The sequence below is a fragment of the Hordeum vulgare genome, chromosome 7H (assembly GCF_904849725.1).
Source record: "Hordeum vulgare subsp. vulgare chromosome 7H, MorexV3_pseudomolecules_assembly, whole genome shotgun sequence".
NCBI classification, from domain to species: domain Eukaryota; kingdom Viridiplantae; phylum Streptophyta; class Magnoliopsida; order Poales; family Poaceae; genus Hordeum; species Hordeum vulgare.
Window position 1 is genome coordinate 6,566,279 of NC_058524.1, and position 27,437 is coordinate 6,593,715.

Consider the following 27,437-nt stretch of genomic DNA (forward strand, 5'->3'; position numbering starts at 1 on the left):
TTTCTGCGGAGCTCGGGCGGAGCCCCGCTGAGACGAGATCATCACCAACCTCCGGAGCGCCGTCACGCTGCCGGAGAACTCTTCTACCTCTCCGTCTCTCTTGCTGGATCGAGAAGGCCGAGATCATCGTCGAGCTGTACGTGTGCTGAACGCGGAGGTGCCGTCCGTTCGGTACTAGATCGTGGGACTGATCGCGGGATTGTTCGCGGGGCAGATCGAGGGACGTGAGGACGTTCCACTACATCAACCGCGTTCACTAACGCTTCTGTTGTACGGTCTACAAGGGTACGTAGATCACTCATCCCCTCTCGTAGATGGACATCATCATGATAGGTCTTCGTGCGCGTAGGAAATTTTTTGTTTCCCATGCGACGTTCCCCAACAGAAACAACCCTTTTGGTTATGTTTATTATGTCTTATGTAATATGAATCTACTCATGCACCGCCACAATTTATGGTTATTATGTAATATGAATCTACTTGTGCACCGCTACTAATTAGGGTTATTATGTGTTATGTTATTTGCTGATTTTTTTTCTTAACACAATCATTGTTCATATTATGTCGTCATGGTAATATTTTTGCTGGAATTGTTGAGTCAAATGTTGAAATGTTTTTCAATATTATCTTGTCGCCAAAAAATATATTCATGCAACCTAGATCACATACAGGCTATCAAACACAGTCTCGGCATAGCATGTCTCGTTTGATGCAGCCTACCAAACACAGTCTCAGCTCAACATGCGTCAATACATACACTCCTATCAAACAACTGTAGTTGCATGTACTAAGCATGTCTATACTAAACATGTCTCAAATGAAAACAACTATGCTAGGATGGGAACAACTTCCAAACACACCCTAACTACGAACGCGTAGGTCTCTGCTGAACTACTCACACATCAACATGAGGGCAACAAGGTTGATGGAGAGGCCCTCCGTAGTTGATCCCCCCTCCGCCAGTTTGCTGAAACGGAGCTCCAGATAAGATCGCGGCAGAACAAAGATTTGCGATGGTGGAAAAAATGTTTCGGGATGCCATTTGGGTTTTGGAATATATGTGAATTTATATGCCAGAGAACGGGGGTAGGAGGGCAACGAGGGAGGGACAAGCCATTAAGGTTCGTCGACTCCCCTGTTGGCTTGTGTCTTCCTTGTGTGGCCTCCGGTCTTCTCTCAAGGCTTCCAGGTTTTTCTTTGGGTTTAGAAAAACATGAAAAAGTTTCGGGGTAATTTGACTTCGTTCGCTACTGTAAATGTGAAAAATAAAAAAACGCATGCAGAAAACAACAACTGGCACTAGGCACTGGATCAATAGGTTAGTGCTCAAAAATAATATAAATTGATAAATTATTACTCAAGAAGTATCCTAGAATGATAATATAATATCATGAAACAATAAAAAATATAGATACATTGGAGACGTAACACACGGCTAGCCGCACCTTCCCTAGCTTTGGCGGTGCTTGGAGAATAGGAGCAAGGATATCTCTTCCACGACCGCGCCATCGAAGCCATGGGGACAACAAGTTCATGTGATACTCCCTCCGTTTCTTTTCAGTCTGCATATAAAGTTTGGTCAAAGTCAAGCTTTGTAAAATTTGACTAAGTTTATATCAAAAAATATCAACATTCGCAACATGAAATCAATATTATCAGATGCACCACGAGATGTATTTTCATACAATATAATTTTAATATAGTAGATATCCATATTTTTTTATATAATTGACCAAATCTTATACGCGGAGTAAAAAGAAACAGAGGGAGTACTAGGATTCAAACCAACGGCGGTCGCGGGTGTCAGCCGCCACTTTTCCGGCGACACAGGCGATGGGTGGAGTTGGGGCGGAGTTGAAGGGGGTGGGGCGAGCGACAACGTTGATTTTGGCCGGAATCGATCGACAGCGGGGGCGGGCGGGCGAGGGGGTGGGGGCGAGGTGAAATGAAATGAATGACGGGTAGCACTTGACGCGCGACCGACCGCTTTATAGCTCCTGCATCCGGGGATGTAAATTTGCATCTCGAGGTGTTGTATTTTACATCTCCGAAAAATGGAGACGTTTTGCATTTACATCATTATCTGTTGGAGAGGCGTTTTGGGGGCCTCGAGGATGCAAAAGTTAGGTATTTTTGCATCTGCATTTTTTATTGAAGATTCTCTTAGTACTAAACTTAATGCCAAGTGGTTACGTTTTATGTTCTCGTGAATGCATTGACCTCAATGTTGCCTTATAATCTCATGACGTTGAATTCAATGATATCTATTTCTATTACACAAGTGAATGTTTTGTTTTCGTTGTTCTATTTGAATACTTACGCTAAATCAGGATTTCGATTAGGAAAAGGTCCAAAACAAACCTTAAAGTCATAGACGAAAGCTAAATCAAACTCTGAACTTTGAACCCGAAAATTGGCGCACTGAAATTGTAATCCCGATCTATTTTAGACCATAGACTTGTTTGATACACCGAGGATACTAAAATCCAGATCGGGATAACCTGCTACTCTCACGTAAACTTGAGCATACCCCGGACCGGGCTTGAGAAAGTCCGAACCAAAAGTCCCATGCCCAATCCCGGCCCATCCCGATAAAAAATCAAATATTCAAGCCCGAGCCCGACCCGAATGGACTAAAACACATGGATTTCGGGCCGGACCAGGGAAGCTCCGTGTAAAATGACTGTTTCTCTAGCGTGAGCCCGACCCAAAATGACTACCGGGCCTAGTTTTGAAGCCCGAGCCCAGCCCAAACATAAAGCCTGGCACGGCCCGACACGAGTTTTTCTGGCCGGGCTTGGGCCGGGTTGTCCATGCCCAGGTTTACTCTCACGAACGAGAATTTGGGCTGGCCCACTATACCACAACAAGAATTCATGATGTTTAAAAAATGTTCGTGCATTTCTTAAATTGTTTAGAAGTTAAAAAATTTATTTTTTTCTTTTTCTGCGAGAAATTAAAGTCCTTTTGTTTTTTAAATGTTTGGAATTTTGAATTTCTATTCACATTTTTTTAAAACTGGCTGTGATTTCAAAAAAACCACATTTGTCAAAAAACATTCAGAATTCCAATAGTTTTCACATGCTATTAAAATGATTCGGATTTTCCCAAATTTGTCATTTTTTTTTGCAATTTCGTAAATTATTTGTGTTTTGGTAAACACCGAAGCATCGAACTTCGAAAACCTTTTTTCGGGGCCAACAAATATCGAGAACGTACACAGTTTTGGAAATATTCGAATATTTTGAAAATTGCAATACTTTTAAAACAACCATTTTTTTTGAAAAACATTCGAACAAGCAAACACTTTCTGGAACATATACTTTTTAAATCGGAACAAAACAATTAAAGTGGGAACTCTGAAAATTTAAAAAAGGGAACAAAACTTGAAATCTGAACAAATGTGTAAAGAAATGTTTGTGACATCTAAAAAATATCACTAGTTTAGAAAAATGTACATGGCATTTAAGAAAAAAAGTATTTACAATGTAAACAATATTCGCGTGATTCAAACAAATGTTTCATCCATTCAAATAGACGTGACATTTCGACAATGTTCATGAGTTTTAGAAAATTTGCGTGCGACGTTTTCGGAAAGGAGTTCATACAATGTAAAAACAGTTTTGCGTGATGTAAAAGAACGTGTCATAGCCTTAAAAGAATATACTGTACATGACATGTGTTTTGAAAAAGCGCGTACAATATTGTAATCGCGTAACAATGTAAAAACCCAGTGTATACAGTACACGGGTGAAGGCCGTCTTGTGAACGCGTCGAGAATTCGGTGGAATTCGCACCAACTATTCCAAGATCCGACGCGGTCGCCCGGTCGAGAAAGGAAGCAAGGCAGCGACACGTGAGAGTGACCGGCCGGAACCGGAACCGGAACGGAACCTCCCTCCTAAGCCAGCCAAACCACAGGCCGCGCCGCGCCGCACGGGTCGGTCGGTCGGCCGGGTCGCCCCCGCGTCGCACGTTACCGCGTCCCCGACCCGAGACCCCCGACTGGCCAAGGCCGATCTACCACCACCACCACCACTTCCATCTCCACCTCCACCTCCACCCCCACCTCGCTCGCTTTTGAAACCCGTCTCGTCTCCCCCAACCCCCCCGGAAACCAAAGCCGCAGCCCACAGCGCGAGCCAGCTCAGATCGCCCGCCGCTGCCGCTGCCGCGACCGCGGGAGCCGGTAGGGCGGGGATGGCGTCGTCCATGAGGCGGAGGCCGAGCCGGGGCGGCGGGGGCCCGGGGGCGGCGGCGGAGAACTGGGAGCGGCTGGTGCGGGCGGCGCTGAAGCGGGACCGGGCGGGCGGCGCGGCGGGGAGCTCCGCCGCCGCCGCCGCCGCGCACGCCGGGGCGGGCGCGGGCCTCGCATCCGCCGTGCCGCCCTCGCTCGGCCGCACCACCAACATCGAGCAGATCCTGCAGGCCGCCGACGACATCGAGGACGACGACCCCAACGTCGCGCGGATCCGTAAGCTACCCCCTCCCCATCCCCTTCCGCCACTCTGCTTCGCTTGCTGCCTGTTGTTACCTCGCGCTCACTTGCGGGGTTTACCGAGTAGTGCCGTGTGGCCCGCCCGCGGATGTGGGGGAAATGCCACTCCGGGCAATCCCGTGCCCACGCGGCGGGGCTCAGGGTTTCGCGGCGCGTGCTCCTCTGCTGCTGCTCTAGGCCTCTCGGATGCTCGCCGCGCCACCTTGACCTGTTACGGAGTAGCCGGTTTTACAGCTCGTAGCGTTGCCTCCTTGGGCTGAATTGGGGGCGAATTTCGCTGTATGGCTCAGGTGCTACAGGCGGTTTCAGATTGTCCGATTCTGTGGCCAATCACGGGCCCGTGGGAGGTTACAAAGGGTACTAATCTAATAGTATAGGGTGAATTGGGGCAAAAAGTTCCATCTAGGATTTTATAGTGACCTGAAGAAAGCTCTGATAACTTTATTCACTCTGAATGCAACTCCAACCCTTGGACTGTCCGGAACGGCCGTGCACAGCCTGCGGGCGTGAAAAATCTCTGGGTAATTCAATGTCCACGCGGTGGGGTTTAGGGTTCTGTGTGCTCTCAGTCTTGTATGCTTGCCACTGACCTGGGGTTAGGTCCAGAAGACACAGTTGAACATGTAACATGTTAGCCCCCATTTCTACGCCCTTACTCTGTTGAATGATCACGAGGAGAAGAACGTGGGCGCGACAGGGTACTTATGCACCCTTGCATTGCACTAGTTTATATGTGAATGTGTTCTCTAAGCTTCAACTATTGTCGCCCTACAGTTTGTGAACAAGCATACAGCATGGCTCAAAATCTGGACCCAAGCAGCGACGGGAGGGGTGTTCTACAGTTCAAAACCGGTTTAGCATCTGTGATCAAGGTATATGCTAGTGCTCACTGTGTTGCACCACTAATCACCCGTATTGCTGTTCAATCTTTCCTCCATTTATTGGTTCCACTTTGGTGTCTTAACTTCTTATCGGTGTCATGCTATCCTGCAGCAAAAGCTTGCCAAGAAGGACGGGGGTTCAATTGACCGTCAGAATGACATAGAGGTGCTGTGGAATTTCTATTTGGAGTACAAGAAGCGCCGTCGAGTTGATGACATGCAGAGAGAGCAGGAGATAATGAGGGAATCAGGAACTTTTAGCACCGAGTATGTCTTCCTCTTTGGTTATAATTGTGGTATTATTTGCTCCATAAAACACCAGGGTCGTCTCATTTTCTGTGACTTGAGTTTTGGCCATCATATCCTGCATGTTGTGTCACCATGAGACACTCACTGAAACACTCTGCTCAAAACAACCAACAAGTAAAGCTTGTGTATCTTGGTTAACTAATGTTAATTCTCGTATTTAGTTTTACATTTGCTCATATTGCTGCTCCTGTGCTGCATGTTTTTAGCTATCAATTAGTTGATATTGATACGCCAGAGTTGTATTTGTTGCATTTATATGCCCTACTCTTGTTTGTCCATGCATCTTTGATCTCTGGTCTGGATGTGTCTGTTATACACTAAGTGCTAAGTTGACCTTCTTTCTCAAGGTCTCTGAGCACAATTGTTTGCTGAAGTACTACATTATCATATCCCTGTTGCACTAGATGACGCTATGATGGCAACTCATCTTATGTACTATACGACATTGCTCATGAGTTTTCCATTTTTTACGCTATGACCAGGATGGGAGCTAGGGCTATGGAAATGAAAAAGATCTATGCTACTTTGAGGGCTCTGCTTGATGTATTAGAAATTCTTGTTGGGCAAGCACCCAGTGATAGGCTTGGTAGACAGATTCTAGAGGAGGTAATTGCTAAATATACTAATCTATTATTTGAAAGTCTGGTTCGCTGATGCGATTTGCTTGACATTTATGCTTTATTGAACTGGTATTCTCATTGGCACTTTCAGATAAAGAAAATAAAAAGATCCGATGCAGCTCTGAGAGGTGAACTTATGCCTTACAATATTATACCCCTTGATGCATCATCAGTGGGAAACGTTGTTGGTTTTTTCCCTGAGGTATCCATGTTTTCTGTTTTTGCTACAATATTATCTTCTCATACCTTGCCAGATATTAGTCTCTGTAGTTGTCTTGACTATGTCTTACAACCCTATTAGGTAAGGGCTGCAATAGCCGCAATTCAAAACTGTGAGGATCTGCCACGCTTTCCTTATGACACACCACAGCTGAGACAGAAAGATATTTTTGACCTTCTGCAGTACGTATTTGGCTTCCAGGTAACCTTCCTCTGTCATATTCTTGGTTTTGGTCATATTATATTAGATCCTCCTCCATTAAGTGAAAAATATTAATCAAAAATAGATGTGTATAGTTTTCTTTGGTGTGCTTAGTTCGATGATCTTATGTTCTTTGGCTTAGTTATCCATCAAGCAACAATGTATCAAGTTGTTCCTTATCTACTTAGCGATTCCTGCTATTCTGTATCGTAGAACTGGGCACTAGCCCAGTTGTGGGAGCACAGTGATGTCTCCTTGACGACTGGGTTCGACCCCTGTGGGGCGGATTAGTTCTTGTTCATTTATTTTGCAGGACTAATAAACCAGTATCTCATTATCTTCTTTATAATGTATGGGGTTTGCTAGTACCCTTGCTTTCATTACTATTATCTATTCTACCTGCGTCGAGTATCTAATGCGGTAAAATTTTGTTCATGTTTCAGGATGACAATGTTCGGAACCAGCGTGAAAATGTTGCACTTACATTAGCCAATGCCCAGTCCCGTCTGAGCTTGCCTAACGAGACAGAACCGGTTAGTTCCCCCCCTCTTATCTGGATATGTCTGAACAAAAGAACATCTATGCATATGGGCGTGAACTGTGAAGTTCAGTTAGATCCTTATTCATACTAATATAGTACTTCATGTGTTACTAATTATATCTTGTCTTGGGCATTCACAGTCTTCAATGTAGGATAGAATATTTGAGCACACAGTAACGTTTTTAAACCACACATTACAGGAACTGACTGTACCTTGGTTAGTTGGTCTTGCAAGAGTGCAAGCCTCCAGCCACCTTGGTTTAAAACCCTTAGCTTTACTGTCCAGATAGCCTATGCTGATATATTTCGCTTCATCCGCCTATTTTTTCCAATTTTATGCAACACCGCCCTTAGCTTTACTCACTTGCCTTGTTGTCGTCTTAACTTATGCAAAAGTAAGATTTCTTTATAGAATATACATCTTTTTTTTTTTTGTGTGTGTGTGTGGATGGTAATCTATCTATGCCATATTAGAAGCCTATTCACCTATTTACCTTGGTTGTCTTCTACGATTGCCCTAGGGAAGGAAGGTTTTGTCTAAATAAACTGAAACTTTTAAGGAATGGAAGAAGTATAACTAACTGTTTATTAGCAATGCCTAGGCTTGCTGCTGCTGTTCCATCTATTATCAATAAATTTGAGGCACCTGACAAATATGAAATATGTGAGCTCTTTTATTATTCTTTTTGGTGGCCATTTGTCAGTAAGTTTTAGCTGGGCATATTAATAATTTCTTAGCTGAACTCACTATACAATAAACATGGACACAACTCTTGTAGAAAATCGATGAGAAGGCTGTTACAGAAGTTTTCTGCAAAGTTCTGGACAACTACATAAAATGGTGTAGGTTCTTGGGCAAGCGTGTTGCATGGACCAGGTATATTAACCGCTTTTGAACAGTTTTCTTTTTGCATGCTATTAACTCATGGATGCTTACCTGTTATATCACTTACTTTTTTGGTAGCCTCGAAGCAGTAAACAAGAACAGAAAAATCATATTGGTTGCTCTCTACTTTCTAATTTGGGGTGAAGCTGCAAATGTTCGCTTTCTTCCAGAATGCCTATGCTACATTTTCCACAATGTGAGTCTTTTCTTGTTCTCCGTTTATGTTGTTTTCAAGGGATGCCATGTGAAACACTAGAAGTTGCCAAATCAGTCGAGGATAGGCTCTTCCATTTTGTAAATGGTCTAGTCAGTTTGTGGCAATGACCAATAAACGTTAATTGCAGCAGCCATTTACAGCTAGTTACCTTAGCTTCTTGGCAAGGTACTCTGTTTAGGCGACCTCGTAATTTGGGTCTAACTTTGTCCACTTATTTGACCAACAAAATATATCTTATATGCCGCAATAAATATAGCATTGGAAACTTCTTTCACAAACGAATCCAGTGTCATACTTTTTGTGCCATATAACATATATTTTATGGGTCAAGCCGATGGTCAAAGTTAGACCCAAATTACGAGGTGGCCATGTATATATATGAAATGAGGGAGTAGTAATAAACAAAATTATCTGTGCATCTGTTCCTGATGGGTTATCTACCTTTTTTGCTGCACTGACTCGTTTCAAGGAATTCTAATGTATCATGAAAACAATTTTTATGCTATCACACTGACAGCAGTTTGCTTTATGACAAAATATATCGCGGAGTATTTTTTATTTTTTTTTGGTAAATCTTCACTTTGTACTAGAACAGTAGACCCTGTATTTGATGATCCATTGTAACAAAACACTATGTCTTTAAGAAATCAAATTCTGATTGATGGCAAAGTTAAGATTGGTTCCTTGCTGTGTTTGAATATGTTCTTACTAGGGGAATAGTTCTTCTGTTCTTTTGTACAATGTGTTACTGATCCTTTTTGGCATGTCTTCAGATGGCAAAGGAACTTGATGGGATTCTTGATTCATCTGAAGCTGAACCTGCAAAGAGCTGTGTCACCAATGATGGCTCGACCTCATATCTGGAGAAAATAATTTCTCCTATATATCTAACGATGTCTGCGGTAGGTTCATCATGGATGCTCTAGCTGACTAGCTTGGTTTACAATTTTGTCTAACTGTCACATCAATTAGATCAGAATCGTTATTGCTTTCCTACTTGTGGGTCTGGCTTTCTTTGGATTGATATGGATCTTTCTTGAATTCAAAATAAAGTCCTATATTCTGCCGCTACAGTTTGGTGCTTCAATATTTTAGCATTACTCACTTCCTTGATTTTGTTGAAAACTTGAAATTGCTTGCTCAATCTCTTAGTTGGCTATATGTGAAATTAGATGGTTCTTGTGAGCCATGCGGTTTCGTTGTTCTGATTTATTTTTACTTAGAATCGTATGTTCTTTTTCGAGTGTAAGATTAGCTATTTCCGTAGAATCACTTGCTGTCTTTTCATCCTTTCTGTTGTATTTAGTTTAATGCATTTTATGTCTTCCACAGGAGGCTAACAGTAACAATGATGGGAAAGCAGCACATTCTGCATGGCGGAATTATGATGATTTCAATGAATATTTCTGGTCCATTCTCTAAACCATTGCATTTGTGCTGTTTCCTTTATACCCTTCGCTTACTGTCTCTTACTCTGTTTTGTTTCATATGTGTAGGTCGCGCTCATGCTTTGAGCTGAGTTGGCCACCTGCCGAGAATTCCAAGTTTTTGCGCAAACCTGCTAAGAGGAAGCGTGTAAGTTGATCATGAATACATTTTTTAAAGACAGTAGTAGTTTGATGGTACATGTGGTGCAAACAGCTAAACACTGTTGAGAAACCTAGTCCGTAGAATAAAATTGTTTGAATTTCTCCTTTTCTGTTACCTAGCCCTTATCTATTGTTTCCTCGGTGTATGTCATGGACAGGGGCTCCAGTAATAGAAAAAGAGCGGTAGCAAATTGGATTGTTTGTTGTCTATTAGTTTGTTTCAGTTTTGATCTGTTTATTTGATTAGGAAGTTATCCTCAAGAATGTTGAGTTCAAATCAGCGAAATAGGAGTAGTTTTGTTTTTATTGGGCGTTACACATAAGAGTTTGGACTTCTAGGGAACAAAGAGAGCATGTCTCATAAAACGATACAACTGTTGTAACTTCTGACATCAAGCAAGGAGAATAGTTCTCATCAAAAGTCATCTTCCTCATTATTACCCATTTGTACAGACTCTCTATTCTAAGTCGCACTGTCCATCCACCTTCATATTCTTAGGATTTTGGGAGTCTTCCACATTATTTAACTACCTGCGATCTCTTTAAGTTCCAGGAGGTTTACCATCCTATCATTTTTAGTTTCTAGTCAGCATTCTTGTTGCATTATTTCAATGTTGGTTGCAGACCTTGGTCTCATCTCAGTTCAAAGTGTAAACAGTTCACACTCGTTTTTTGACTATGAAATACAGTTCTTACCATTAAGAGAAATATTAGGGTTTAGGGTTAGTTTTTTTGATATGAAATATTTGGCAGTACTAGTGATTAAGGGGGTATTCTTTGACTTGAATGAAGTAAATCCATTCTTTATGAAATATTCATGTGTACCCTGTTTTACATATTTTTTTTTCTTTACCTATGTGCCTTCTGATTAAAAAAATTCATTGCAGACGGGAAAGACCAACTTTGTTGAGCATCGAACTTTTCTGCACCTGTACCGCAGTTTTCATCGGTTGTGGATTTTCCTCATATTAATGTTTCAGGTCAGCTGTTTGGTACTCCCTCCGTCCCATAATATAAGAGCGTTTTTGACACTAGTGTAGTGCCAAAAACAATCTTATATTATAGGACGGAGGGAATACTATTTTCATTTATGTGAATAAATATCAATAATTTATTGTGCTAAAGCTGCCTTCTCTCTTCTCTGAATGGTGCTGCAGTGCTTAACTATTATAGCCTTTCACCATGGGAAGATAAACATTAGTACTATTAAAGTAGTACTTAGCGCTGGGCCAGCCTTTTTCATACTGAACTTCATTGAGTGTACGCTCTTTAATTTGTTCTTCATGATCTCACTTTTCCTATAATGGTTTTGCACGTATTGTTATTTATACATTAGAAAGTGTTACCTGGACCAGGATCTTTTAACATTCTCCATTTGCATGTGCTTCTTATCTTTTGTAGGCTGCCTAGATGTGCTACTCATGTTTGGTGCATATAAAACAGCCAGAGGTTTTGCCATCTCACGATTAGTAATCCGATTCCTTTGGTTAGCTGCAGTTTCAACATTTGTGACCTATCTTTATGTGTGAGTATTTGATTATATGTTGTCCTTAGATTTTACCCCCTCTCAGTGTGCACTAAGTTACTTATTCACTTTGAATGTTGAATATTGAACAGGAAAGTCTTGGGTGAGAAAAATGCAAGAAACAATGATTCAACTTATTTCCGGATTTATGTTCTTGTTCTGGGTGGTTATGCTGCGGTTAGGCTTGTGTTTGCATCGTTGGCCAAGATCCCAGCTTGTCACAGGCTGTCCAATTACTCTGACCGTTCACAGTTTTTCCAGTTTTTCAAGTGGATATACCAAGTATGCATGTCTTCACTCTACGTCGTGTTTTGGGAACATATCTTCATTATGAAATTGTGTATTCATCTTCTTTCTCCTTTTCGTACCTAGGAACGATACTATATTGGCCGGGGACTCTATGAGAGTATAGGCAACTATGCCAGGTTCTTTTCTTCTCATTTTCAGGAGTTTTGAACATTGTAATCTGAGGCACCCTTAGTTTTCGTACTTCTTTATTGACATATCACCAAGATATCAGTTGTGTTAAATTTTGTGGGTTGTTATTTGCGAGACATGCTACCTGTTCTTCTGGTCAGGCCAATAACGTTTCCTGCCGAACTTTAGTTATGATCCGTACTGCTACTTGCGGTATTTTACTGTCAGATATGTGTATGCACTTAATATAAAGTACAGGGAGCCAGTTATTAGGAAATAGCAAAAGACAGAGACATATGTGATGATGTAATCACTACCTGACATTAGGAGTTGTTTCCTTACTAGTTGCCAGTGGGTCATGTTTAGTTATTAATTCACCAGCATTCTAACTGGTCTTCAGTTTTCACTACTTGAGTGCTTGTATGGTTCTGGTGTGTTATTTACCTGTGACAAATTTTCTGATGCAGATACGTGATCTTTTGGTTGGTCATATTTGCATGCAAATTTACTTTTGCTTATTATCTCCAGGTGGGTATAACTATTTCTTTCAGAACTCAGATGCTTACTGATATTTTCTGTGTGACCAGAACTTCAAAAGTTACTCTTGTTCATCATGTCATTCCCTTTTGCAGATTCGCCCTTTAGTTGTACCAACCAATATAATCGTGCAACTCCATGATTTGCAGTATTCTTGGCATGATTTTGTATCAAAGGGTTAGTAAATTTATACATGTCGCACTAGTAGCGTTGTTTCATTTAGTCCACATTTTCTTTGTGGCAATAATTTGCTCATCATAAGGAGAAAACAATTATCTTATGTACGTGAGTACACTAACAATGACACTACTATGCTGATGACGCTTTTATAGGAAATAGAAATGCTTTGACCATTCTCAGTCTATGGGCACCAGTCGTAGCTGTAAGTTTCCTGTGTTGACCTTCAAATTCTTGGAGATAAAAGAATTGAACTTTCGAAATGATGCACTGCTTTACTATATTTGTATACTCAGATATACCTGATGGACATACACATTTGGTACACTCTTTTATCTGCTCTTGTTGGTGGCGTTATGGGTGCTAGAGATCGCCTTGGGGAGGTACTATCAACCACGTATGCATTTGTTGTGATCTGTAGACTGGATATCACTCTTACATGTGCCAATTTAATGCAGATTCGTTCAATTGAAATGCTTCATAAACGTTTTGAGAGCTTTCCGGAAGCTTTTGCAAAAACCCTTTCCCCGCAAAGGTCCTTAATTCTACTCTTTAAAATTGTGTCATTTTGAGCAGCTATGACTACAAACAGATTAAGAGGTCTTGGCACATCTGTGTAGGTCTGCCATCTAGTTTAATTTGATTTATTTTTCAATTTTCATAATGTTTTCGTTTGATGTTGCAGGATATCTAGCAGGCCAGTTCCTCAGGTAAACAAACACATGCTTATCACATACTGTGTATGTAACTTCCTTTAGATGATCGTGCCACAGTACATCTCAAAATCTCAAGATGTCTACCGCCGCACCCTCCGGCACACACACATCTAGTTTCTTAAACTAAGTGTTTGCGATTGGTTTTATGCAGACAAGTTCCGTTCAACTCAATTTAGCCAAGCATGCCACTCTATTTAAGCTTGTTGTTTCGTAAACTAACAAGTCCACTTTCAATTTCTAAAGCTGGCTTTCCTGTATTCTTATTTCATCCTTGTCATATTACCTCTCTATCTGGCCAATATCCTTAACCCTGATGAAGTGATGTTGACTGGACGTATTATTGTTTTTAATGGCTTCTTTTTATTTATCTTAAAAAATCAAGCTAGCTGATTTCAGTTTCGTTTTTCAAAATCTTGACAAGTTAAATACCTGAAAGTACTGACCTTTGATCACGCTCAACACTAGGATTCAGAAGCTACTAAGATGTATGCCTCGATATTCTCCCCGTTTTGGAATGAGATCATCAAGAGCTTGCGTGAAGAGGACTACATTAGTAACAGGTACATTGAACACAATATATGTTTACCATTCTGTAAAAACCATTTGCTTCAATACCATGAATGAATTTTGTTTCAGGGAGATGGATCTGCTTATGATGCCAAGTAACTGTGGAAATTTAAGGCTCGTACAATGGCCATTGTTTCTTCTTACTAGTAAGGTATCCTAATTGAAACTAACTATATCTAACTTCTGTTGCAAGAATTGATCTTGATCAGTGAATTGGGGTGTCATGACTCTGTTACTTTATTTGTAGATCATGTTGGCGAATGACTATGCATCTGATTGCAAAGACTCCCAGAATGAATTATGGCACAGAATATCAAAAGATGAATACATGGCCTATGCGGTCAAGGAATGCTACTATAGTGCAGAAAGAATTCTCAAGTCTATAGTTGATGGTGAAGGGAAGCTCTGGTATGTTTCCGTACTGAAAGATGAAGTACCTTACTCACCATCATTTGATGGTTTTCCTAAATTATATCTTACTTTTCTCTGCTTTGTCCTGATACATGTACAGGGTTGAGCGCCTTTTCCAAAATCTCAATGACAGCATAGAACAAAATTCACTTTTGGTGACTATAAATCTGAAGAAGTTGCAGTTGGTCCAGTCACGTCTTACTGGTTTGACAGGACTTCTGGTAAGATCATGCTTTCTTTTATGCCTCTGCATAGTTTTCTTTGATGAACATTTAATGGATGAGTATAAGTGTTAGTAATTTTTCAACTGTTTCCTCTTTCATGTATGTTTCTTAAATTTATCATGTAAGGCGTTTTAAATGACAATTCAATATGTATTAGATTCGCGACGAGACTGCTGATCGTAAAGCTGGTGTTACAAAAGCTCTCCGTGAGCTCTATGAGGTTGTTACCCATGAGTTTCTTGCACCAAATCTGAGGTATGCTATGCGAATAATCACTGTTTTGATTGGTGAAAGATATCCGTTCCACAGTTATACTTTATTTCCTAATACAAATATTTTTTCTTGCTGCAGGGAACAATTTGACACCTGGCAATTACTGTTAAGAGCTAGGAATGATGGGCGTCTATTCTCTAACATTTTGTGGCCAAATGATCTGGAAATGGTACTTCTACTTCATCTGCACAACTATGTGAAAATTCTTTACTGGAAAGAGTTCTTGTGGTACCACCTTTTGTGGTGCTACCAATGTTATGGTATTGCCACTTAAAATGTTAATAAAAAAATGTTTTTTTTTGGATTTGAGGTTTGTGGTATGATAGGTGTACCATCTACCATGTGTTAATGCTGCCACATCTTTTTTTGGTTTTTTTCATGACTTACTGTGGTGCTTCGCTGGTACCATAGCAGCAGCTGTATAGGGCATGCCATTCTCTCATTGCTTACGCCTGGCCTATTTGTGCTTGCAGAAAGAACAAGTTAAGCGTTTACACTTACTTCTGACTGTCAAAGACTCCGCTGCAAACATTCCAAAAAATTTAGAAGCTCAGAGAAGACTACAATTTTTCACTAACTCTCTGTTCATGGACATGCCGGAAGCAAAGCCCGTCTCTGAGATGATCCCATTCTGGTACTATAAATGCTTATGAACTTCATGCTTATCTGAATGAATATGATCCTTTTGACACCTACTTTTCTTGTGCAACAGTGTATTTACCCCATACTATAGTGAGACTGTACTTTATAGCATGTCTGAGCTGTGTGTTGACAATGAAGATGGCATTTCTATACTTTTCTATCTTCAAAAAATCTTTCCTGGTAATATTACAATGCTTTCTCTTGCAAATTATTACTTCTTGATGTATTTATTTTCAAAGGGTTTGGTTTATGTAGATGTTGTTCTGGCTGTTTTGCCAGGGAAAGTATGTATAGATAGGGAGATGCACTCACCCCTTTGGGGGGGGGGGGATTGCTGCAATTTGTATATTCCATGAAGCCTTTGGAAACAAAGATTCTGATTCCGCGTTACACACACACCACAATGCGACTATGAGTTAGAAAATTTCAAATCTAAACATGATTCACAATCGAGAAACAAAAATGGCAAATGGTTGATGCATCTTGTGTCAATGCTGCCATTTTTTATCGAATGTTCCATTTACTGTTTGGACGTACTCCAAGCCTGGTTCATCTGTTCCACCTAAATGGCAGAGTGCATACAAGTCGTTGCCGCGCTGATATCATATTTTTAACTCTTTCGTACTCCCTCCGTCCCAAAATAACTGTCTCAACTTTATACTAGATCTAGTATAAATTTGTACTAAGCTTAGGACAGTTATTTTGGGACGGAGGGAGTAGTTACCAAAACTGGTGCCAAAGTTGTGTTTGTAGACATCAAAATTTTAAACCAATACTCTTTCCTCATATCCTTAGTTTTTCTTTTCATCCATAGGTTATTAACCAACTTCACAGGTTGAGGTTTTTCATTTCTCATGGTAGCATTCCCCCTTTTTTTAAACAAGCTTGTCTTAGATTTGTCCAGATACGAATGTATCTAGATACATTTTAGTGTTAGATACATCCGTATCTACATAAATCTAAGACAAGCTTTTTGTGGCGGAGGTAATATGTAGAGTTTTTACACATGCTGTTGTATGGCAGAGGAAAATGTTCTGCAGAACAAGTCATGTAGAGTAGAACATTGTAAATGCAACTTCAATTAATTATCACAAAACTCCTACATGTCAGCATGTGTGGTAGAGGAAAGTGTTCTGCAGAATAAGTCATGTAGAGTTGAACATTGTAAATACAGCTTCAATTAATTATCACAAAATTCCTAGATGTCAGTGTATGTTGCTTATTAGCGAAACATTTCTGTTGGATCACAGTTCGCCACAAAGGAAGAAAATGTTCCTTGTACCAGAATACTGATTAAGTTTGTTTTATACCAGACATGTAATTAGTATCTCATTTGTTTTTTTTGCAATCAGTTTGTATTTTATACAAAACATGTCCTTAATTTTCTATGTGTGTGTGGCCTGGATTTTTTATTTTTTTTGGTTTTGTAGATGAGTGGGCCAACTTCTTAGAACGAATTGGCCGTGGAGAATCATCAGAAGAGGATTTTAAGGAAAGTCCAAGTGACACCTTAGAACTACGGTTTTGGGTGTCATACCGTGGCCAGACTTTGGCAAGGACAGGTGAATTTGTTATTTTATTTCTGTTTACTAAATGCTCATGTATAGTGGAATGTGTGCAACTAATACATGTTCCATACTCAAATTGTCCATAAGCTTCATTCTGATGCCAAGTACATATTTTCTTCCTTCCTTTTATTTGATATATATTCCTTGACTTTGTATTTGCTGGAGCAGTGAGGGGTATGATGTACTACAGACGAGCGTTGATGTTGCAGAGTTACCTGGAGAAGCGATATCTTGGAGGTGTGTTTATAGTTCTCTGTTGTAGAAAAATAAAATGACATTCATTTTTTTTCTCATTTTGTTTTTTTGAGAGATTTTCATCATTTTGTTTGTTCCACCAGGCATTGAAGATGGGTATTCTGCACTTGAATATATTGACACTCAAGGGTATCAGTTATCTCCTGATGCACGGGCCCAGGCAGATCTAAAATTTACATACGTTGTTTCATGTCAAATATATGGACAGCAGAAGCAAAGGAAGGCTCCAGAGGCTGCGGATATTGCTCTTCTAATGCAAAGGTTAATTTGATTGACTTATAATCCCTCGGTTAACAAATATTAGACCTTTTAATTTGCTTGACTTAAAAAGGTCTTATATTTTTGTACAGAGGGAGTATCTCTTTTGTAGGATCTATTCTAGACAATTTTAAACCTTTCCACTGCATAATCCTGATTAACTTTTGTTATAACTTGTAGAAATGAGGCCCTTCGGGTTGCTTTCATACATGAAGAGGATGGTGTATCGAGTGATGGGCTAGCTATAAAAGAATATCATTCCAAGCTCGTGAAGGCTGATATTCACGGAAAAGATCAAGTAAGCGCAGTACTTCAGTTCTGTATAAATTTGATTAATCTTTTATGAATGATTTAGTCCGTTTTTCTTGCCTCTTTGAAATCAACAATAAACCTGTAACACTCCACTTTTCACATTATAAGATCTGTAGTACGTGGACAATAGTTTGTTCTGTATTAGCAGCCATTGAGCTATCTCAGTTATCATTAACTGTTTTCTGCGATAGGCTCTCCAAAAGCATCAATAGGTGAAGAAACTGATGGCCATGTTCCATCCTTTTCCCTCTCCGTGTAACCCACAAACCTTGTGTAGTACCTGAGCCTTATTCCCCATTTTCCTTTACTTCACGTGTTTTTGTTAGTCTCGTAATATCACCTCCTCGAATAAAAGTGATAATACTGTTCTCTCATGTTATATTCTCCCTCCGTCCCAAAATTGTTGTCCTAGGTTTGCCTAGAAATGGATGTATCAAAATACTAAAACATGACTAGATACATTCATATCTAAACTAATCTAGAACAAGAATTTTGGGACGGAGGGAGTACTGAATAAGAGAATATGAAATTATGCTCTTATCATCATTTCTTGGTTTTCTGCTACTCCACTTCTGGAAGAGATCACAAATGCTGTTGTAGCCTTAGCTCTGCTAGTATGGAATTTTATATTAACCAAAGAACAGAAGAAGGTTTTGGTTCTTGACCTCTTATGCTTCATCTTCTTTCATACTGTTGTATATATAGGAAATATACTCCATTAAACTGCCTGGGAACCCCAAGCTAGGTGAGGGGAAACCTGAAAACCAAAATCATGCTATAATTTTTACTCGTGGAGATGCAATACAGACGATCGATATGAATCAGGTATACTTTTCTTCTTCAATAGTAACAACAGTCCTTAAATATTTAATCATTAACCTTACCGTTTGTCAATTCCTGATGAAGTATCACTGGTCTAGATTCTTACGTGTATTTTGTTGGATTGAATTTAGATCCCAGTAAAAATCTACTCATAGAACATATTGTCCGTTTCTAGTTTGTCCATTCCGTTTTGAAGAACATTTTAATTCCTGGATGCTAAGCTATGCATGATTCTGATAGTGTCGCATCCTGGACCGTTCTTGGTAAAATTTGCCATACAGATGGATGTTCCATTGCTTTCAATTTGATTGCATTTTTCATGAATAGAAAGGAGTTCATTATGTATAAGGGCGTATAAGGGGAATTTATACAACAAAATACGAAGTCGCACTAGATACTTCCCTTAGAAAACGAGATGAGGAGGGACTAGGTGTTCATTCAAAAAGAAATAGGCACCCAAATTCAAGTAGATGACTTGAGCTTGGGTGGCGGGAGTGTGTAACTCCCACAAACTGTGCTAGGCTTAGTTTCAGATGCTTCTCTTTTCTCATATGCATGCTACACATTAGATATGTTATGATGCTTCCTTGTACCCCAAATAGCCCTGATGGATACAAATTCTCACATAGGATAACTACTTGGAGGAGGCAATGAAAGTGAGGAATTTACTTGAAGAATTTCGTGGTAACCATGGAATACGTTATCCCACAATTCTTGGTGTGCGGGAGCATGTGTTTACGGGAAGGTTATTCTTCGACTACTCAGTTATTTTACCAACTATTGACATGTTTGTATCTTTTCTGTATCAACCTGTTCTATTTTATTTTGCTACAGTGTGTCTTCGCTGGCATCATTTATGTCTAAACAGGAAACCAGTTTCGTTACTTTGGGGCAACGTGTTCTTGCTTACCTCAAGTGAGTAAATGTCTTCAACTATACTGTGGCCTGTAGGGGATATCCATGCACATTCTTACTAATTTTCTCTTTCTACCAATGAACCTGACAATAGTTTTATTTCGGCACAACTTAATTGCATTCTGTTGTCCTTATGTAGGGTTCGAATGCACTACGGGCATCCTGATGTCTTTGATCGGATATTTCATATAACCAGAGGTGGTATTAGCAAGGCATCCCGGGTGATCAATATAAGTGAAGATATATACGCTGGTTGGTACTTCGTGTTATCTACAGTTATGTTACATCATGAATGTGACATGGTGGGCTGTAGTGCTTGCCAGCTCATGGCTATTTAGGTTGCACCGGGACCTTTTCCTTGTTGGACCTCCCCACACCACACCCAGTATTTTTCGGGGTTTCAAGTCTTGAGATACATGAGATAACTAGTCATTCTTGAAATTATTTACCATGTTATGTTTTTAAGAAGCTAAAATGCCTGATGTCACCATCTCTGTTTGTTGTCTCACAGTAGATATGTTGATTGGTGACATGTTGATAACTGAATATTAGTTTAAGATCACCAGCGTTGTGCATACCTTGATACTGAAATACTTTATTCTTGAAAGCTTGAGATAATGAAATACTTTATTCTTGAAACTTTGACTTTTAAGTGTTAACTATTTGCAGGATTCAATTCAACTCTGCGCCAGGGTAATATCACACACCATGAATATATCCAGGTTATCTATTCTGTTCACTTGTATTACATAGTCTGCAGCATGGATACATTTAGGTGCATACTGTATGCATACCCATTATGGTTTGCACAAGACAAGACATACCCATTATGACATGTGTGAAAAGTTCTGTTGACAGATGTAATTATGTGCGCTATGCGAAACATGAGTGAGTAAATGACACTGCAGCGCATACATCAGTTTTAATTCTTTCTGTGCACAGAAGCTAACATGTAACATGCTTTACAGTTCAGTGCTGATATGTTTACATTTTGCTTAGTGAGTGCACATGCCATTATTTGTATGTTGCCCATAAAATGTAATAATGATATGCTTTTCCCCCCCAAAATGTAACAAAAACTTTGCTTCTTTCTAGGTTGGGAAAGGACGTGATGTTGGTTTAAACCAGATTGCCCTGTTCGAGGGAAAAGTTGCTGGAGGTAATGGCGAGCAAGTTCTTAGTCGAGACGTGTACCGTTTGGGGCAGCTGTTTGACTTCTTTAGGATGCTAACCTTCTTTTACACCACTGTTGGTTATTATGTCTGCACAATGGTATCCCTCTCTCCCCCCTTCATAATAAGTTTACTGTACTTTGTTGTTGATTGGTTGTGCCTGGATAATAATCTAAACCGACTCATTTGAATAGATGCATCCAAGTATGTTATTTTATTCTGTGTTGCTGCTACTTGAGCTTTGGTATGCATAGTGCCATTAGTTGATCATATATCGTGAATTGATTTTGGTTTCATTACATTATCCTGAAACCACTCATATCTGCTTGAGGCTATAAAGATGGTTATAGATACCAGAATGTCATAAAATAAATGGATCCTTGTTGGCTATTCCCAAACTTCTAATTCAACTTCTTTAAGATTGATATGCCAAGTCCTTCACCAAAAACCTAGATCGCGTTGATTGACTTGTGGGTATGGTTTATTGGTTGCTACTTAAACATCGTGTCTTGCTGCTACCCGGTCCTCAATTTCAATCATTTGATAGCTTAAGGCAGAGAACGGACGTTTGGAGCTCGGCCTCCATGGAGGCCGAAATTTTTGAACAATTCAAAATTCAAACCTTTTGGTTTCAAAAAAATCTGAAAAAAAATATGCAAGTAAAGAAGGATGTTATGTGTATGTGTGTAAAATTTTAGGATGAAATACCTTGAAATACGGTCTGCATAAAAAAGACAAATTCATGGCTTGGATCGATGAATAGTGTCATGTTTAAAAAGCCTCAGATTTGTCTTTTTTGTACAGCCCTCATTTCAATGTATTCTTTTCTGAAAATTTAAACACGTGAGTGTTACGCCCTCACTTATCTCTGTATTTTTTTCAGAATTTTTTGAAATGTAAAAATATGAATTTTCATGAAATTTGAATTTCAAATTTAAAGGCCTCTATGGAGGCCGAGCTCCAAACGCAATTTCCTCTTAAGGCGACTAAACTGCAACGGTGAACCTGATATAAGCATTTTCTTAAAAATTAGAGAATCTGTATATGTTTCTTGACTGGCTGCATATATGATTTCAGTCACATGTATATATGTAATAATTTCTTTGGTTACGTGCGCATGCAGATGACTGTTCTAACTGTGTATATCTTCTTGTATGGGAGGGTGTATCTGGTAAGTATTATGATTCCTATTTTGTTATGCTTCTTTTCGCTGAATGTTGCTTCTGTGCTGTATTAAACCGTAAATTACATCTGAAATTTAGGCACTCTCTGGACTCGACCATTCGATATCTCGTCAAGCTAGGTTTCTGGGGAACACTGCCCTTGATGCTGCTCTGAACGCTCAATTTTTGGTTCAGATCGGAATTTTTACAGCCGTACCAATGATAATGGGTTTTATTTTGGAATTAGGGCTAATGAAGGTGGTGCCCTTTGTTTCTTTAGAAACCTACTTTTACAGGGTCACTCGTGATCATGTATTCATGTAATAATTTTTAATCCTGTGCAGGCTATTTTCAGTTTTATCACAATGCAACTGCAGTTCTGCTCAGTATTTTTCACCTTTTCACTTGGAACTAGAACACATTATTTTGGGAGAACAATCCTTCATGGTGGTGCAAAGGTACATATGGTGATGATGTGTTTCTTTTTACGAATATTATTTGTTTGAACTCTGCTGACACATGATCTTCTATGCAGTATCGTGCTACTGGACGAGGTTTTGTTGTTCGCCACATAAAATTTGCTGACAATTATAGGCTCTATTCTCGAAGCCACTTTGTGAAAGCGTAAGTTGCTACTTTCAAGCAATAAAGTGAACCATTACAATAAGTTCATCTGTATGAGTAATGGACACACAAATCCATCTATACCAAACAGAATAGCACATGACTGTAGTGTTGCCATATTCCTTTTGTAGTATTGCGATAATACGATTTCCCCATCCTATTTGAATTATCACATAATTTTTATAACCTGAATGTCTTCCTTCTGTTGAGATTGGTCATTGGTGATCAATCTGAAACTCCTTTTGAAGGCAAAATTGGTTAGCGTTTTGCTGCAAAACGCCATAAAATAAGTACTCTGTTGATGGGCTCTGCAAAATTGTGCTGGAAATTACTGGAGTAGTTAAGATTTTCTTGTTTGGAAAATTAGGAGTTAAAAGGGAAGAAATTCTATTTGCCTTTGGAAATTAACCGAGCCCAGCTGTTATTATTGCTCAATCTTATGTTCTCTTGTTTCTCTCCAAGTACAAATAAAACTGCTCACAACCCCTCCCTTCTAAATTTCGAAATATTAATATTATAATTTTTCTAGTGTGCTGCACCAAGTGGCAGCAATTGTGCAGTTTTCATTGGCAAATACTGTTGTTTCATCGTTTGCTTCAGTAAATGCCAATCAATTGTAATAATGTCTTAAAGAGTCATTTCTGCCCCAGAAATCCAATTCGCCTCTTGGGAGTATATGCTCCTGCGTGTTTAAAATGTTCTTTTTTTATGTGTTCATTGTCAGACCCAAATGCCACCTGCAAATTTTTAGTGGCGAAGCTTAAGCATTTTGACCTGTGCAAAAAAAAAAAAAACCGAACGCCAAATGTTACACCTAATTTTGTTTTTTCACCAACGATGCACTGCTATACTGACATGAGCATCTAAATTTTTTTAAATTTTTTTTTTACTTTTTTCCTAAGATTTACTGTTCAGCCAGGAGCCAACACCCCCTAGGGATCTGATTCAACGCAATCTTCAATTCTAGTTATATTGTTCTTGCTAGCATTACTTGGTGATCAATCTGATGGCTACATTATTGCAGGCTTGAGGTTGCTCTCCTGCTTATTGTCTACATTGCTTATGGCTACACGAAGGGCGGGTCATCGTCCTTTATTCTGTTGACTATCAGTAGTTGGTTCATGGTTATATCCTGGCTTTTTGCGCCATACATTTTCAACCCTTCTGGTTTCGAGTGGCAAAAGTATGTTCACCAATCCTACCTTTTCCCTTTAGATATGTTGTCATTCAAGCAGGATACTATGATCGGGAAACCGAGCTTGTTCACTTATTTTCCTTTTGTAGAAAATAAAGCAGTCACTACTATGATCGAACATAGTTATAGGATAATTGTATATATACGCTCTTATACTACCTGCTCACTCATCATTCTAGTCCTAGAAATATAAATATAAGATGCATTTGGCTATTCGACGTTGCATCGATATAGTTTTTTTTGGCTGTACCTTTACTGATTTGCATTTTGAATGTCAGAACTGTTGAGGACTTTGATGACTGGACAAATTGGTTATTTTATAAAGGTGGAGTTGGTGTAAAGGGCGAAAATAGTTGGGAATCTTGGTGGGATGAGGAGCAGGTCAGTAACCATGACGTTGTGTGTGAAATTCTATTTGTTTAAGCCCTGTGTTTCTTGCTCTTTTGACTTATACATGTTCTTGTTATTACTTCTGTAATGTGTTTATACAGGCTCATATCCAGACTTTTAGGGGACGAATCCTTGAGACTATCCTGAGCCTCAGATTTCTCTTGTTCCAGTATGGCATTGTGTACAAGCTTAAAATTACTGCACATAATACATCTCTGGCAGTAAGTGAAGAGCTCTCTCCTTTACTAGTTTTATACAGTAAAAAAATTGCACTTGCTTTGTTAGCTTAACACTATGGATGCTTCTTTACACCAACTATTTTCTTATAGTTCAATTACATCACATGTATTCCTTTTTTCATCTCTTCATGTTGGCCACTTACCCATTCTTATATTTATACTAGCTGCATAACCATAACCGAGCAGTAGTGTGTTAGGTCTGCCTTCTACCTCGAGCATAAAAACGTGGTTGATTACAAACTGATCTTATAATATATCAGTGGACTCCATAATTTTTACTGTATAGTTTGTTTTGATGTGCAAGTTGAATAAAAGAAAGCTTGAAGTTGAGTACATTTATTTTCATCTTCAAATTAACCAAGTCTGTCAGTTATATTCTCTGATGAATCTAAATGCCTTGTGTTACTGGTCAGATTTATGGCTTCTCGTGGATTGTACTTCTTGTTATGGTTCTGCTGTTCAAGGTTTGTTATATTTTTCATGATATTTTCATCTATTTTGTCATTCTCCATTATATGAGCCAATTTGACTTGAGATATTTCTGCCGTGTCTCAGCTTTTCACCGCAACTCCAAGGAAGTCTACTGCCTTGCCGACATTTGTTCGGTTTCTACAGGGCCTCCTTGCAATTGGCATCATTGCAGCAATTGTATGCCTTATTGGATTTACAGACTTCACAATTGCTGATTTGTTTGCAAGTGCACTAGCATTCTTAGCAACTGGATGGTGCATCTTATGTGTAAGTACAATGGCCTTCCTTTTTCAATTTCTACATTTGTTGTACCTTCTGCCTTGGTGCATTGCGCTGCATGCCTCATAACCTGTTGCTTCTCGTGGCAGCTGGCCATCACATGGAAACGCGTGGTGAAGACACTCGGGCTGTGGGACTCTGTCCGCGAGATCTCTCGGATGTACGACGCTGGGATGGGTGCCGTCATCTTTGCACCCATCGTGTTCTTCTCATGGTTCCCCTTTGTGTCCACCTTCCAGTCTCGCATCCTGTTCAACCAGGCCTTCAGCCGTGGTCTGGAGATCTCCCTCATTCTGGCGGGGAACAAGGCGAACCAAGAGTCATGAGAAGCTCCGTTCGCAGTGTGTTTTTGTTGTACATTTCAGGACTTGATTAGGGACATACTAGGTTCAAACAACATATGTACATAACTCCCCTGAGTACTTGGACGCTAATCGCTTGTGGACAATGAGCTAATGCAGGCTTAGATGTGTGAATATTCATTTGACTGTTGCTTGTAGTGTTGAGTTGCTGGATGTAATTTGGATCCTCTGGTGATTTGTGTCGCCTGATAGCAGTAATCACAGTTTGAGTAAACTAGTGGCTAACTCTTGAGTTTGACACTGTTTGTTAGTACATTTTTTACTGACATGGTTATTGCCCATCTCTGTTATTTCTGTTAGATTTCAACTGACATGCAGTTGAACTTTGGGTGAACTTTGAGTTCTCACAACATTCCCTGTATATCGCTGGTGCTTGAATTACATATACAACTCGTATGCCTCCTGTTGCACTGGGCCACTTGATCACAAGCGACTGTCCCTCGTAAGCTTCAGTTGCGTGGTCTGCTATTGCCGCTCACAGTTCAGGACCACCTGGGGCTTGACCACCTTGTTACTTTCACAAAGATTATTTAGCTCACTCCAGTCCTAATTAACATGTAATTCTCTTACACCTGTATGGAATGTGCAGTAATCATGAACAAGAACTTATGCCAAAGATGGAAGAACTATTAAGCCATTGCTGTCTCTGTGTATATCTACAGTTCTGCATCAGGGGATACCTCTTGATGGTATGCTGACCACAAGATACATATACTTGTATCTGCCTAATCAGAAACGTGGCTGGACCATGGCGAGCTACTGCCTGTGTTGATCGACATTGACAAGGCATTCTTGTGTCATCGTCATGCCTTATGGTTCACCACCCAAAAGGTGAACATCTTAGCACAACTTGCCCTCAATTCGGCACTACATATGTATGTATGTACTCACTACTCTGGCAGGTTTGCAAAGTGAACATGAACCAACCGGTCCTGCTCCTAAGCATGCTGTTAAGAGTAGCTGAATATATCTTTGTAAGACAGGAACTGCCTAACCAAACAGAAGCCACTAATAGAAAGAGACAGGCTGATGCATATATCTTTTTTATTTTTCTTTCTGGGGTCCAGTTTCATACATTGTGCATCAATGTCATATCACAGAGTTCACCTCCACATCACCCAAAGAAAAACATGTAAACAGTTGCTGCAAAGTTTTGCAGACTGATGGTTCCCTGCAAGCAAACGCTTGCCGGCAAGGTAAGCAACAAACATATTTATCAAGTCAACATGCACACCAAGTATGCACAACTTGACAATCCCGAACACATCATTCAACTGTTTCGACCGATCGAATCAACTGCATTTGTTTGTCCCTGTATGCATCCGGTCGACCCTACTCTCCGTTTGGTAAAAATTCTGCTGAATCACAACACCTTTTGATCGGAGGCGTAAAAAGAACAGGTTTGGTAAATGTGCATGCATGATCAGGCTAACTAACAAACTAGGGGTCGTAACTTAGAACTGACTGGCTGTTTTACCACGTGAAGGGTTAGAACACCTTTTTGATCGATCAAGATCATGATCCGTGCTGAGTGATCGATGATGATGACTGTTTGATCGTTATCCGTTGTTACTGTTCAATTACCCGAACCATGCGTTTCTACCCCATGAGGAACTATAGCACATCTCCTTTCCTTTGTATGAGACCTTTCCTTTTACTTCGATGAGTGCTAGCTAAGCTTACGGCGATGCTGTTTGCGGTTGTATCTGTAGTACTTGATGTTCTTTTTTTCCCATTCTTTGACAAAAGAATATGTGATGAAGTTGTATTTGTTTTCGTTGTTCTTCTGTAAGAGTAGGAACTGTAATTAGGAAAGCTAGGTGCTTGCATGGTTCTGTACTATCCATAGAGGACGAGTTGGTTAATTAAGTTGGCGCTTAAACTTTGCATGTGTTCCTTTCATGCCTTAGCACATTTTTTTCTTCTTACAGATTAAAAAGCAGATCAACTATATGTTTTCT

General features: G+C 39.8%; 1 protein-coding gene across 1 annotated transcript; it reads left to right on the top strand.

Annotated features, from left to right (window-relative positions):
• Positions 1-4,185: 4,185 nt before the first annotated feature.
• LOC123407591 (callose synthase 10) lies at positions 4,186-25,693 on the top strand. The gene is made up of 51 exons (XM_045100754.1): positions 4,186-4,474; positions 5,273-5,370; positions 5,492-5,646; positions 6,171-6,294; positions 6,400-6,510; positions 6,610-6,729; positions 7,173-7,262; positions 8,050-8,147; positions 8,235-8,352; positions 9,147-9,275; positions 9,706-9,782; positions 9,870-9,948; positions 10,850-10,942; positions 11,120-11,222; positions 11,364-11,487; positions 11,580-11,769; positions 11,860-11,912; positions 12,372-12,432; positions 12,537-12,618; positions 12,774-12,823; positions 12,915-13,001; positions 13,077-13,153; positions 13,304-13,328; positions 13,800-13,894; positions 13,971-14,052; positions 14,149-14,309; positions 14,413-14,533; positions 14,694-14,791; positions 14,888-14,978; positions 15,283-15,443; positions 15,522-15,631; positions 16,882-17,013; positions 17,188-17,256; positions 17,358-17,535; positions 17,713-17,830; positions 18,550-18,669; positions 19,296-19,411; positions 19,501-19,581; positions 19,721-19,833; positions 20,251-20,303; positions 20,677-20,853; positions 21,877-21,924; positions 22,016-22,174; positions 22,261-22,374; positions 22,452-22,540; positions 23,565-23,723; positions 24,014-24,116; positions 24,227-24,346; positions 24,778-24,828; positions 24,920-25,102; positions 25,204-25,693. The coding sequence occupies exons 1-51, from the start codon at positions 4,201-4,203 to the stop codon at positions 25,438-25,440; spliced, it is 5,757 nt and encodes a 1,918-aa protein (XP_044956689.1). The 5' UTR covers positions 4,186-4,200; the 3' UTR covers positions 25,441-25,693.
• The last annotated feature ends 1,744 nt before the right edge of the window (positions 25,694-27,437 follow it).